Here is a 12,247-nt window from a genome sequence, read left to right on the forward strand (position 1 = left end):
GCCGTTTTGTCCAACGGTGGGCCATACCCGGCAAGGACGGGGCTGGTCCGGACGATCGGGTTCTTGCAGTAAACAAGGTTGGCAAAAAGAACTCGCTCCCCTTCTGGCTCCCCCTACACTACCGCTCATTGGCGATACGCGCTTCCAGCGACTCCATACGACCCCTGTCGCTCCACCGCCAGGGGTAAGCCCGAAAATCGATTGGGCAACGAACAGCGCTGTACTACATGCAGTCGCTGACGTTCGATGTTCTTCATTCGTGATGATGACTGCAACGGGGTTCTTGGAGCTTCCAAAGCCCACTCTTGTTATCATTGCCAGCTTGGCTCCGCAGCCAGCATCAGCCCACAAGAAAAATAAGGGCATGCCACTCCGGGTGGTCCAGTCCGCTGTGCTTCCTTCTGATATAAGACGCTGCTATCCTCCGTCGTTCAACAGCAGCAGTACAACAACTCACGCTTCTTAGTTGCTCTCGACAATAACAAGCAACAGCAACCAGTCACTCGCTTATCTGGTAGCACCTGTCTTGTTGATTACACAACTCGACACTACTACGTTCGCTTTCCAAGCTTCGTTCGACTCTAATCTGTAATATAATCTGGACCATGTCGGCTGCCCGTTTCGCCCTCGGCGCCATGGCCCTCAGCGGCCTGGCTTCTGCCAACCCCATCAAGCGTTGGTCATAGTATGTCACACAGCATCCCGACCACCACCAGCCTCGAATACTGTGATACTGACACACCATGATAGCCCCGACTGCGATGAGACCAACTGCTACCGCAACCTGCTGGACGCCCAGTACTCTGCCGCTGCCCCTGGTCTCTGCAAGGACTTCCTGGCCAGCACCAAGACCGATAAGTCGGACATCCCTAAGGACTGGTTCAACTGCAACGTCCAAGAAGCCTCCAGCGCCTGCTCTTGCGTGACCTACACGGCCACGCACACCAGCGGCGCCTCCACCTCCACCCAGCCCGGTTACCCCGTCGTGACCCCGACATACTCGACGACTGCCCAGCAGCCCACTACGTCGTCTCAGCCCGGCTACTCCGCATCCCCTATCAGCAGCAGCTCGGTTGTCGAGACCACTTCGTCCGCGCCTGGTTACCCTACTGTGACCCCCAGCTACTCGACCAGCACTGTTGTTGAGTCGACTACGTCTTCGGCCCCGGTGTACTCCGTCACCTCTCCCAGCAGCTCGTCTGTCGCAACCACCTCGTCGTCGGCTCCGGTCTCCTCGGTCACATCCCTGAGCAGCACTGCCGTTGAGTCGACCACCTCGTCCGCCCCGGTCTACTCGGTCACCTCCCTGAGCAGCACTGCCGTTGAGTCGACCACCTCGTCCGCCCCGGTCTACTCTGCCTCTTCTCTGAGCAGCTCGTCTGTTGTGACTACGTCCTCCAAGCCCGGCTACCCCGTTGAGACTCCCAGCTACTCTGCTAGCACTGTGCCCAGCTCTTCCTCCAAGCCCGTCTACTCAACTTCCAGCACGGCTGTTGAGTCGACCACCTCGAGCAAGCCTGGCTACCCCGTCTCGAGCCCCGGCTACTCTGCCAGCTCGCTGTCGAGCACCAAGTCGTACAACACGACCACGGCGCCTGGCTACCCTGTCACCACCCCTACCAAGCCTGGATACCCTGTCACCACCTCGGAGACCAAGTACACTGTGTCCACCATCTACCAGACTTCGACTTACTCCGTGACTAAGTGCGCTGCTACTGTGCCTAACTGCCCCGCTACCACCAAGCCGTACGTGACCACCGAGACCATCTCCGTCGGCACCACGACCTGCCCCGTCAGCGAGATCTCTTCTACTCAGGCTACTTCGTACCCGGTCACCACCCCGGTCACCACTCCCGTGTACCCCACCAGCGTTCCTCAGTACCCCACTGGTTACACGACCTCCACCGTCGTCAGCACCAAGACCTACTCCGTTACCAAGTGTGCCGCTACCGTGACCGACTGCCCGGCTACTACCAAGCCCTACGTCACCACCGAGATCCAGACCACTGTCACTACCTGCCCGATTTCTGAGGTGTCCACCACTCACGCTACCACCACGGGTACTGTTTACCTGACCACCAAGTTGCCTCCTTACCCCACGGCTCCTTACCCCACGGCCAACACCTCCGTCCCGGTGTACCCTACTACTTACCCGGTCACTGTGCCCATTGTGTCCACATCGACTCTGTACTCTACCACCGTCTACACCACCAAGAAGTGTGAGGCTTGCACCGCTGTCACTTCAACCACTCTCTACCCAACTGCGGTTACCACGGTCACATGCTCTACTCTGACTAGTCAGACTCGCCCTTCGCAGCCTGAGCAGCCGACCTACCCTGCTCAGCCCCAGCAGCCTCAACAGCCTGAGCAGAGCTACCCGGCCCAGCCTCCGGCTCCTACCTACCCTGCTCAACCTCAGCAGCCCGAGCAGCCTCAGCAGCCGACGTATCCTGCTCAGCCTCAGCAGCCCGGCCAACCTTCAAGCTACCCTGTTCAGCCCCCGGCTCCTACCTACCCTACTCAGCCCCAGCAGCCCCAGCAGCCTCAGCAACCTCAGCAGCCGACCTACCCTGCTCAGCCCCAGCAGCCTCAGCAGCCTCAGGAGTCGACTATGCACAGCTACCCCGTCACTCCCATGCCTACACCTACCAAGTCTACCCCTTACCCCACCGGCAGCGCCCCGCCCGTGGTCACCGCTGGTGCTTCACGCATCAACGGAGCTGCCGCTGCCGCTGGTGTTGTGGCCGTTGCTGCTTTCCTGTTGTAAATGAGTCCCTGATTGATACGGATTACGACCGACAAGAAGAGCGAAGTCGCAAGACGAAAGCGCAGGGGAAGAATGTGTTATAAAGCCGTGCAAAATATGTGTGTCGATGGATGTGGCAATCCAACGAAAATCGAAAACGAAAAAAGCTCAAAACAAATCTTCTTCTTATTGTGTCTATTTTCACTTCACATTATAATCTTTTTTTTTCTTTAACTTATTCTTATCATCCAGCACCAATCATGTTGGAGGATTTTTTTTTTTCAATCTTCTTTACACTCCCTCACACTATAGACATGGGCATCGGGGAATGATATCATAAGGGGAAAGGCTGGAAGGAAGGATACATTTGGGATACGACTTGATGAATTTTATGCCACCATTCGCAGACACACATTCGTACACACAGCATCGAACGGAGAATAGGATAGAAATTCATACTTGATGAGTTATCATTAGCCATTTCACATTGCTCGAGTAGTTTGATTTAATGACGCGGTTTGAGTGAGCAAGACTTTGAATGCTTTCTGGTCTTGCAAATAACGACTGGTTGCCTCTCAGCCACTATGTTGACTACAAAGCAAAAGTCGTCCCACCAAAATATATCTTCACGTGAAGACCCAATGCAGGAAGTCTCTTCGTAACCTGCTTTGGGAATGCGCAGTCCGGTCTGGCGATCTGTGAATGTGTAGAAATGATACGGTGCAGTACAAGCAATGACGTTACATTCCAGTTTGAGGTACTCCGTAGGCGACAAAAATGGTAAGAGGGCCGAGCCACATGCCGCCACCATGTGCCTCTGGTAAAGATCGCGGACGGTCGCCCAATCGACCGCCCCTAATTGAAGAGCTCGCGAAGATGGCCGATTCAGTCTTCGCCGGGAGATACGATTGCGACAGCTTCCTCGATCCGTTCAGGCTTTTCCAGTTACTATCTCCACCGTGGGTAGTTGGGAAATACAGTTGTTGACCAGTTTGGAATCCCTCAGGTCAGACTCGTAACGGAGTCACAAGTGCTCGAATCTTGAGCTCGTCTTGGTAGCCAGAGGAGGCTCATTGGAAAGGTAGTGCCGGGTGATGTTATAGAGACTGCACAGGGGACTTATTGCAGTCGTGAATTTCGACGATAGTAGGTAGTGCCGCATTTGACCTTGCGAGTTGGTGGTTCTGACAAGACACATAGACATACCAGTATTGGTGAGTGTCGGGCGTTCGACAATCTACCGTACTGGCAGTTGTACGCCAGGCAACCAGTCTCAGTTCGCACATTGCTAGCATGCTGATTACCCGGACTAGAAGGGGCTTAACAATTGCTACATGGACACAAACAGCTCGAGGGAGAAGGAAATTTTGGACTGGAGCACAATTTCAAACACTTTGATATGTGATTCGAACCTCACAAAAGAAGTAATTGTGCGTGTGTATCTGAAGTTTTATCATTAGCATCAACCTGTCGGGGAATCCATCTCGCTATACCCCCAATGACAGGCGTAGAATCATCATCAGTCTACCCTTAAGAATGACCTGGGCCTCCGCCTAAGGCCCCCAACCAAGCCAGCAAAGAGCTTACTGAGCGCTGGTGTGCCATATGTATCCATGTACATGATCCACTGACTCTCTCCCAAGAAAACCCCTTCTCAATATGCCAGTGTTTTCCCCGACGCCTCTAGAGCCATCCATCCATTACATATAGCGGGAACCTCCATACTGTACTGCCAAGTGAGAGGCGGAGTTAGGCATCCCCGGAAGAACCACTGAACCGAGGCAGGGCCACCAAGGCATGCCTCTGTAGCATCAGGAGGCAATGCCTGACACCGAGACTTGTCGAACAACTCTATTATCATTCGTCCATTATCCTGAAAAGCCACTAAGGATGCTTCGTGGGGCGAGTAAGCTTTTTTCCTTCGAGCCTTCCAATTATCGCATCTCAGTAGTCTTCTTCGTCATCATAAGCCGGTCGAGGGTCGAAGTAGCGGTGGTTGCAAGCCTGCTTCGCGGAGATACGGCCAGCCGGATCATACTTCAGCGTCAACTCTAATAGCTCCAAGCCATACTTGTCGAGGTTGGTGCACAGGGTTTGCGAGTAGTCACGCTGCCACTTGGGGAACGATGACTTGAAGTCTGGGTAGGACGTGACACCTGGCCACGACTCCTCGTTCGGGGTACCGAGCAATCGGAAGGTTTTGAAGATCTGGTCGATCTCAGAGTCACCAGGAAACAGCGGCTTTCGCGTGCACATCTCGGCGAAGATACAGCCGACGGACCACATATCGACGCCCGTGGCGTACTGACGGCCTCCCAGCAGAATCTCGGGAGCTCTGTACCACAGAGTAACAACCTCGTGCGTGTAGGTGCGCAGAGGCACACCAAAGGCGCGGGCAAGACCAAAATCGGCGAGCTTGAGGTTACCCTCTCGGTTGATCAGCAGGTTCTGCGGCTTCAGATCGCGATGGATCACACGGTGGCTGTGGCAGTATCGGACGCCCTCGCACAACTGGCTCATGAACTTTTTTACCATGGCATCACCTAGACCTAGCCGGCCGATCTGAATGCTCGACCCCTCGGGAAGGGCCTTCCCTCGTCCACCATCGGCAACCGGCAGGGCTTCCATGTACTTCTTAAGATCCAGATCGAGGAACTCAAAGACAAGGTAGAGCTTGTGGCCGTCGGCGTGGACAATGTTTAGCAGCTGGACGATGTTGTCGTTTCGCATCTCCTTCAGGAGGGAGATCTCGCGGATGGCCGTCGAAGGCACACCCTCATCCTCGGCTTCGAGTCGAATCTTCTTCAGGGCGACGATGCGCCCATCGTGGAGTAAGTCCCGGGCTTTGTAGACCACTCCATAGGTTCCTATGAGGGAGGTGCAGCTGCGTCAGTGTCTGGATGGCATGTCGGATGGAAGAAAATCGAAGCAAGAAACTCGGTTGCACCAGGGGGTTGGAGGCCTACGTACCTTCACCGATCTTCTCCAACTTCTGGTAGTTCTCCATGTCACCGACAACAGCAGTCGCTAATGCAAACAAGAAGAAGGGTATTGAATCAGGCTTTGGCGTCTGGTGTGGTATAACGGGAAGAGAATCCAGATCACGACAAGGGGACCGGGGATGTTTCGTTGGCTGGTTGCGACCGACTCTGATCTGGATGGATCAATGCAATCCAATGGTGGGGTGGATGCGTCAAAGTGTCTTTGGACCCAAAGCCAAAGGGGGAAAACGAGGGGCAGCCCGTGGAAACAAGACTAAAAAGGCGCTGAAGGGCGGAAAGAAACAAGGCGAGAAGAAGCCTCAATTCAACTTACTGTAGATGTTAGTGACTGGACTCCTTGAGATGGTGTTGTGTTGTTGTTGTTGTTGTTGATTTCCAATTGTTGACGACCAGCTTTTTTTTTTTTTTTTGCTCGCAGAGGGCAGGGGAGGGAAGCGGCGGCGACTACTGCTGCGCTGCTGCGCTGCTGCACTGCTGACTGACGGCCACGGGCTCTGGAATTCAGACCGATTCGATGTGTTGTTCAGCTAAACCTACTGCAGATTTACTTGGGTAGGCGCTACAGGCTTGTCTGGTAGCCTGTGCCGCCCACTAAAACAGCCTGCAGGGGCTTGGGTGGTTGTCAGTGTTATTAATAAACAAATCTGGCGCGCTCGACCACCATGCATAACGCGATCTGTGGCTGCACCCACGCTGCACGCGTTAGGTGCCCCCCAGCTTTGTGGCTTTATGCACTTCTTTGCTCGTTGCGTTGTGCCAGCTTATCTCTTATCTAAAGTCCGCTCTGCCCCTCCAACCCAAATCATCGTCACACGCCTGGTGATGGATGACCTGATAGAGGAGCGACCAGTAATTGAAGCGTCGAACTGTTCCTGCTTGGCCCATCATGACTGTAAACCTCACCACCCTGGACGCATATGAGCAGCCCAACCCTGAGCTGAAGGGCACATGGAAAACATACTCCAGGACGGAACATGCCGACTTCGTTAATCATCCAGACATAGATGACTTATCGATCCCAGAGAAGGCCGCAGAGTTTCAGTTGGCTGGCTCCATACCGACAGAAACTCTGCTCACTGCTTTCCGGAGTCTTGAGGGCAACGACTGGCAGCCGAGCTCAGACATTATCAACGCCCCTATCTACTTCCACCCACTCCTTCCAGGTACCACCCCCACCCTCACTGCCCACAACCTTGGCCCAGACGGAGGCTTACATGTGACAGGACTACTCATCTTGCCGTCATTAATCCCACCATGCATTCAGAAGACTCTTGTGTCGCGGATGGCACATAGAGATCTCAGTGATCCTACTCATCAAACCAACCTGCATCTTCACTATGATCTACCTTATATCGAAGGGGACGATGCAGAAGACAGGTCGTTTTTCTCTCTCCCCCAGACTCTGACGTCAGGTTCAAGCCTAAAGACCCCGACGTGCACAAGCCGCTGTCAATCAAGCAAGTGTTGGACCGCCGGCTGAGCTGGGTTACTCTGGGCGGCCAGTACGACTGGACCAATCGTGTATACCCTGGCCAGAAGCCGCCCGAGTTCCCACCCGACATCTCCGGCCTCCTGCAGACCCTGTTTCCCGAAACGCTGGCGCAGGCGGCCATTGTCAACTTCTACACTCCAGGGGACACCATGATGATGCACCGGGACGTGAGCGAGGAGACGGACAAGGGCCTGGTCAGTCTCAGCATCGGATGCGATGCGCTCTTTATGATCGCGCCCAATGACTATAACGCACGCTCGTCGGAACTCGAGAAGGAGTTTGGGAGGAACCCGTACCTCCTCTTGCGCCTGAGGTCTGGTGATGCTATTTACATGACGAGAGACTCCCGCTTCGCGTGGCACGGCGTTCCCAAGGTGCTGAAAGGCACGTGCCCGGACTTTCTGGCAGATTGGCCTGCCGAGGAAGGGAAATACGAAGAGTGGAAAGGTTGGATGAAGAACAAACGCATCAATCTGAACGTGAGGCAGATGAGAGACTGAGTAAACTGATGGCTGGAGCCAGTAACGTTGGATCCATCCAATCCGAAAAGTCAAATGTAATGCATTCCCCTTGTCAAGTTACATTTGCTATAGTATGTTTTCGTCGAAACCCGGCAGAAAATACATAGTCTCGGGCTTCTTTGTAGCAACTCCGTTCTGGTCTATCCTTATGGTCTTCTGTATAGATTAGCACTGCCTGATGCTGAGAAGACTGTTCTTAACATAAATGACGATGGGGCTTGCCATATCTGGTTTGTTGGATAGGGAAGTGATGGGACGAAGGACTCAGGGGTAAACGAGAAACCGAAAAGTATAGATAATTTTCAGACTACCTGTATGCCTAGAAGACTTATAATAACTAGAGCCCCAATTGAGTTATGCTTGAAGAGGTTTAAGAGACACCGTTGGCTGATGAGAACTGCTGCCAGGAAAGAGGGAATTGATGTGGGGATTGGGAGGAAGTCGGTGAACAGGGGGGCCACTCGCTGTTCGGGGCACCATGGGCGCTAAAATCTCAGACCTGACAACTTCTTCCCCCCAAAAGCACCAAATCCCAGCACCATTGTTGAGGTCCCAATACCACCGGAAAGCCATACTTATATCGGCAGACCAACCCTCCATATTTTGATGGGAGACGCTGGTTTTCGCCTAACTGTGATACACTTGCCCAGGGGTGTGTGAAACAACGCGACTGGTCAAGGAGCTCAAGATGGCAGTCAGCACATTCGACCAGTTTGTGCGATTCACAACAGATGCGGGTATGTTGAAGCTTCTCTATGTCAAAGGGCCATGAGATGTTGCCCCTCTGTGCTCGACCTTGGCGATTCAATATTTTGTTCATTGCTCGGAAGGCATGGGCTGGAAATCACCACAACATGGCGTGCTTCTCCGAGATCCCTGGATCAACAGGAACGAGGCTGCGAGGAAAATGTGTGCATAGGCTTGTAGGTGATCACACTTTGATTGAGTCAACGGCCGAATCCACCTGGTGCCAAAGGCTGCTCGCTTTCCGAGTCGCCACAGGTTGGCCAAGTCGGGGATCATATCCACTGGGCTCTTGTTTTGACTAAGGACATATTCACTAGAAATCCTATACTGATACTCTTCTAGTGGGCCTTGAGCGCACTTTACGGCTCTTCCAAGCCATCATCCAAATCTTGTTCGCCTACCCCTTACTGCAGGACTTGGTCCTACTGCCACTTCTTAACTACAACCATGCGTCCAACGCCAAAGGGTTGGTAACCCTCGCAACAACCCAGCCCGTGCTATTTGCCCTGCGCCAGCGCCTCGGCCTCGTCCGCCGTACCTTCCGGCTGTTCCGTTTCCTGGACTCCTTCCGAGCGGCGCAGCAGCTGTACAGCAGCGCACTCCTCGCACCATCCTCGTCGCTACAGGAGCCATCATGGGTCCGCATCGAGGTGTGGCTCGATGTTCTCTCGCGCACCTTCAACGGCATGTACCTGCTGCTCGAGACCAGTACCATGGCCGAGGCGCTGCAAATTGAGGGCCTGGCCGTCTGGACGCCTGAGTGGGCACATACCCTCACCATCGAGGCGCAACGTTTCTGGCTCCTCGCTCTCGTCTGTGCCGTATTCTCTGGTCTGCTCAAGATGCTCAAGGTCATGGCGTACACGCCAGTCCCAGAGGTGGGGGACGTCTTCTCGGAGGAGAAAGTGAAAACGGACACCGCTGCTGCTACTGTCGAAGGGGGCAGTTGTGTCACGCAGGAGAAGAATGGCGAGGATGCGGTGTTCGACATGGTAAAGGAGCAAGAGCGGCTGCGCCGTATTGTACAGAAGCGGAAGGCCGGGAGAGTCTTGTGGCGCCGGGCGGTTCGTGCTCAGATTAAAGGACTGGGCCGCAGTGCCGCGGCCAGCGCACTGGATATTGTATTGCCGGGCACTGTGGTTGGCTGGGTGAGGGCAGATCCTGGAGTAGTAGGAATTGCAATGTTTGTGACGACCATCCTCACGGGAATAGATGCATGGGAGCGATGTGGACTGGAGGTTATGAAAGGCCAATGAAAAACCACTACGTATGATGAGGAAGAAGCGTACGGCATGGGAAAGCGTTATTTCTGGGGTATCAGACGCTGCTAAAGATAGACATAGAACATTGGGTAACTGTGTACTCATGAAAATGTTGGAACACGTTATGAGAGGGTTTCCATAGTCCCAACCCAACGCTGCGAACCCATCCCACGATGATCTGCCACACCATGACTTTGGGTACCTGATCTGTGTAACAGATGTCAAAAAGTAAAGGTGCAAGAAGTAAGAAACGCCCTTATTCGCAGCCTCCCCGAAGTTGCGATCTTGCGAAAGATTGCAATACTATATTGGCGCCTTGCCTCTGTACTCACCTCGGAGAACAAGCCCGCCAAGAAAGCTTAAGCCGCGACTGACACGTGCTGCTTGCCTTGTCTGGAGGACTGTGCTGCCGGGTCGTCCTCTGAAAGTCGAATTCGGTATTGGTATGGCTCGTCGCGCTTGGGGTCGTAGTTGAGAGTGATCGAGATGGGGCCACACGAGGAGAGGTGGGGAAGAAAGACCATAATGTATTGAAGGCCCCTATGAACGCGCCGCCATAATTAGTAAATGGCCCTCAGACGTTCACGGTTGCCGCTAGGAGGAGGATGTGTTTACTTACGCGAGAATGGAGGCAAGCACAATGATGACTTTGTCCGATCCGTATGGGTACCACCGTTTCTCCGCGGAAAAGAGAATGTCGAAGAGCATGACAAAGCTGGCGAGGATGAGATCAACGAGGCCCTCACGGACCACTCGCTTGATCAGGGACGGCTTGCGAACTTGCTGATGCTGTGGTATTTCACCGTACCCGTCGCCCTCCTCGACCTCACCACCATGGCAGAACACCTTCCACCTCCCCACGGTACAGCTCACTTCTGTGTCGCCCCCTTTCCACCTGTGGATGTGCACACCAACAGCTTATTCACGACCTCCTTCGGGACCATCTTGAACAGGTTCCAGAACATCGTAATGAACGTGAAAACGAGGAGCGCAACGCTGACAACGTTATTACCACCGTGGGTTCTGTTTAGTTGCACAATGATCTCGGCGAAGGCGAGTGCAACCGCTGATGGTCGGATACACCACATCAGGACTTTGTTGAGCGGCCAAGCCTTTTCCCTCCCATGCTCGTCCCGGTAGACCTGGGCGGGAGGACTTAGGGGCCGAGCGACCATGTCTGGATGAAGACGCCCTGGGCGTGTCGCTTCATCCAACGTAGGTTCAGACATGAGAGGGCGTGTGACCTGGTCGAAAGAAGAGCTTCGGGAAGCCATGTTGCAGCGTGTGATAACAATGAGACGGCGTTGATGGGAGCAAAGTATTTAAGAGGTGGTCTGGTTAACGCTTCAATGTGATAGAGTTATAATACACAGAGAGGGGAACGACGCTCTTATACTCTGCTTATATACTGGCTGGACGACTTCAACAGCCACTACGTGCTCCTGTTTCTGTTATATGGGACTTGAACGACACGCAGGCTTTGATTGGGCCGGACCAACCCATCGGCTGCGCCAGACTTGTAACCACAGCCGCAGCGCGGGCACCGAAATGTCGAAATCTCGGTGCCTAGCCGTTACGGCATTGCGCGAACACTGTTGGCTGGTTGGTGGTCTGGGACCACAATACCGGGCTCATCTTGGGAGTTGGGTAAGGGGTTCAGGAGCCATGATTTAACCATTGCCTGGTAGCATGACCGCATGACAGTGGGGGTTGACGTTGACGCTGGTCGGTGCTCGTAGCCGGTATGCTAGTGAAAGCATTGAACGCGATGCGATCGCCAGTACTTCTCCCCAAGAGGTCTTTTCCCGCGTTCAGAATTGTGCTGCCTAATCCGACCTAACAACGCAGGTTTGCGGCTCGGTTGGCCCATTGAGGAGGGGCCATGCATGTTTCATACGTGATGTAGAGCCAAGCACGCGCATGCTGAGGAGAAGAATAGGACGAACTGTGGCATTTCCTTGCTTTCTGCTGGACGATGCTGTAGATGGTGTGCTCTACAGTGCTAGCTGTAGATGCCTTGAACAAACCACTGGCTCATATACTCTGAAGTCTTCTTTACGGACATGTTTACTAGTTCAAGTGGAGCAGCGACAGACGCGATCAGCACAAGTATCATGATACATGGACACCCATTCAGCCACAAGGGAAATGTAAACAGTAAAGTGAAGCTATCCGAGGTGGTTTCTATATATATATATATATGATGCTTCAATAGCCTTGACAATCCAATCAGGGACAGAAAAGATAAGGAAACCCCCGCCTAAAAGTTTTTAGCGAGGAAGGCGGTGGCTGAATTAGCAACTGGCAGAAAAAGTTACGGCTTTCCCGCCTGCCGATTTTCCACAATTTTTTCCATCGGCAACTCAAGGTTTAGCACTTTCACGCGCCAGAGGTTCTTCATTCACCCGGCGAACCCAATCGATATTGTGTATACAACTATCTTTGCCGGCATTTCTACTTGTCGTTATCGGGAATGA

General features: G+C 53.6%; 5 protein-coding genes across 5 annotated transcripts; 3 read left to right on the forward strand and 2 right to left on the reverse strand.

Moving 5' to 3' along the window:
- Positions 1-605: 605 nt before the first annotated feature.
- Positions 606-2,767, forward strand: PG998_013835 (uncharacterized protein; the record flags this gene model as incomplete). Its single annotated transcript, XM_066880651.1, has 2 exons — positions 606-685; positions 751-2,767. The coding sequence occupies 2 exons, from the start codon at positions 606-608 to the stop codon at positions 2,765-2,767; spliced, it is 2,097 nt and encodes a 698-aa protein (XP_066724790.1).
- Positions 2,768-4,690: 1,923 nt separating this feature from the next.
- On the reverse strand, positions 4,691-5,753 carry PG998_013836 (Bccdc28; the record flags this gene model as incomplete). Its single annotated transcript, XM_066880652.1, has 2 exons — positions 4,691-5,613; positions 5,717-5,753. 2 exons carry the CDS (start codon positions 5,751-5,753, stop codon positions 4,691-4,693), a joined length of 960 nt encoding a protein of 319 aa, XP_066724791.1.
- An 881-nt stretch (positions 5,754-6,634) lies between these two features.
- PG998_013837 (uncharacterized protein) lies at positions 6,635-7,740 on the forward strand (the record flags this gene model as incomplete). Its single annotated transcript, XM_066880653.1, has 2 exons — positions 6,635-6,911; positions 7,148-7,740. 2 exons carry the CDS (start codon positions 6,635-6,637, stop codon positions 7,738-7,740), a joined length of 870 nt encoding a protein of 289 aa, XP_066724792.1.
- Positions 7,741-8,449: 709 nt separating this feature from the next.
- PG998_013838 (uncharacterized protein) lies at positions 8,450-9,764 on the forward strand (the record flags this gene model as incomplete). Its single annotated transcript, XM_066880654.1, has 2 exons — positions 8,450-8,498; positions 8,851-9,764. The coding sequence occupies 2 exons, from the start codon at positions 8,450-8,452 to the stop codon at positions 9,762-9,764; spliced, it is 963 nt and encodes a 320-aa protein (XP_066724793.1).
- Positions 9,765-10,639: 875 nt separating this feature from the next.
- On the reverse strand, positions 10,640-10,945 carry PG998_013839 (uncharacterized protein; the record flags this gene model as incomplete). The annotated part of the gene is made up of 1 exon (XM_066880655.1): positions 10,640-10,945. The coding sequence occupies one exon, from the start codon at positions 10,943-10,945 to the stop codon at positions 10,640-10,642; it is 306 nt and encodes a 101-aa protein (XP_066724794.1).
- Between the last annotated feature and the right edge of the window lie 1,302 nt (positions 10,946-12,247).

Source organism: Apiospora kogelbergensis (assembly GCF_038363985.1).
Source record: "Apiospora kogelbergensis strain CBS 113332 chromosome Unknown utg000009l_segment0_segment0, whole genome shotgun sequence".
Taxonomy (NCBI): Eukaryota; Fungi; Ascomycota; class Sordariomycetes; order Amphisphaeriales; family Apiosporaceae; genus Apiospora; species Apiospora kogelbergensis.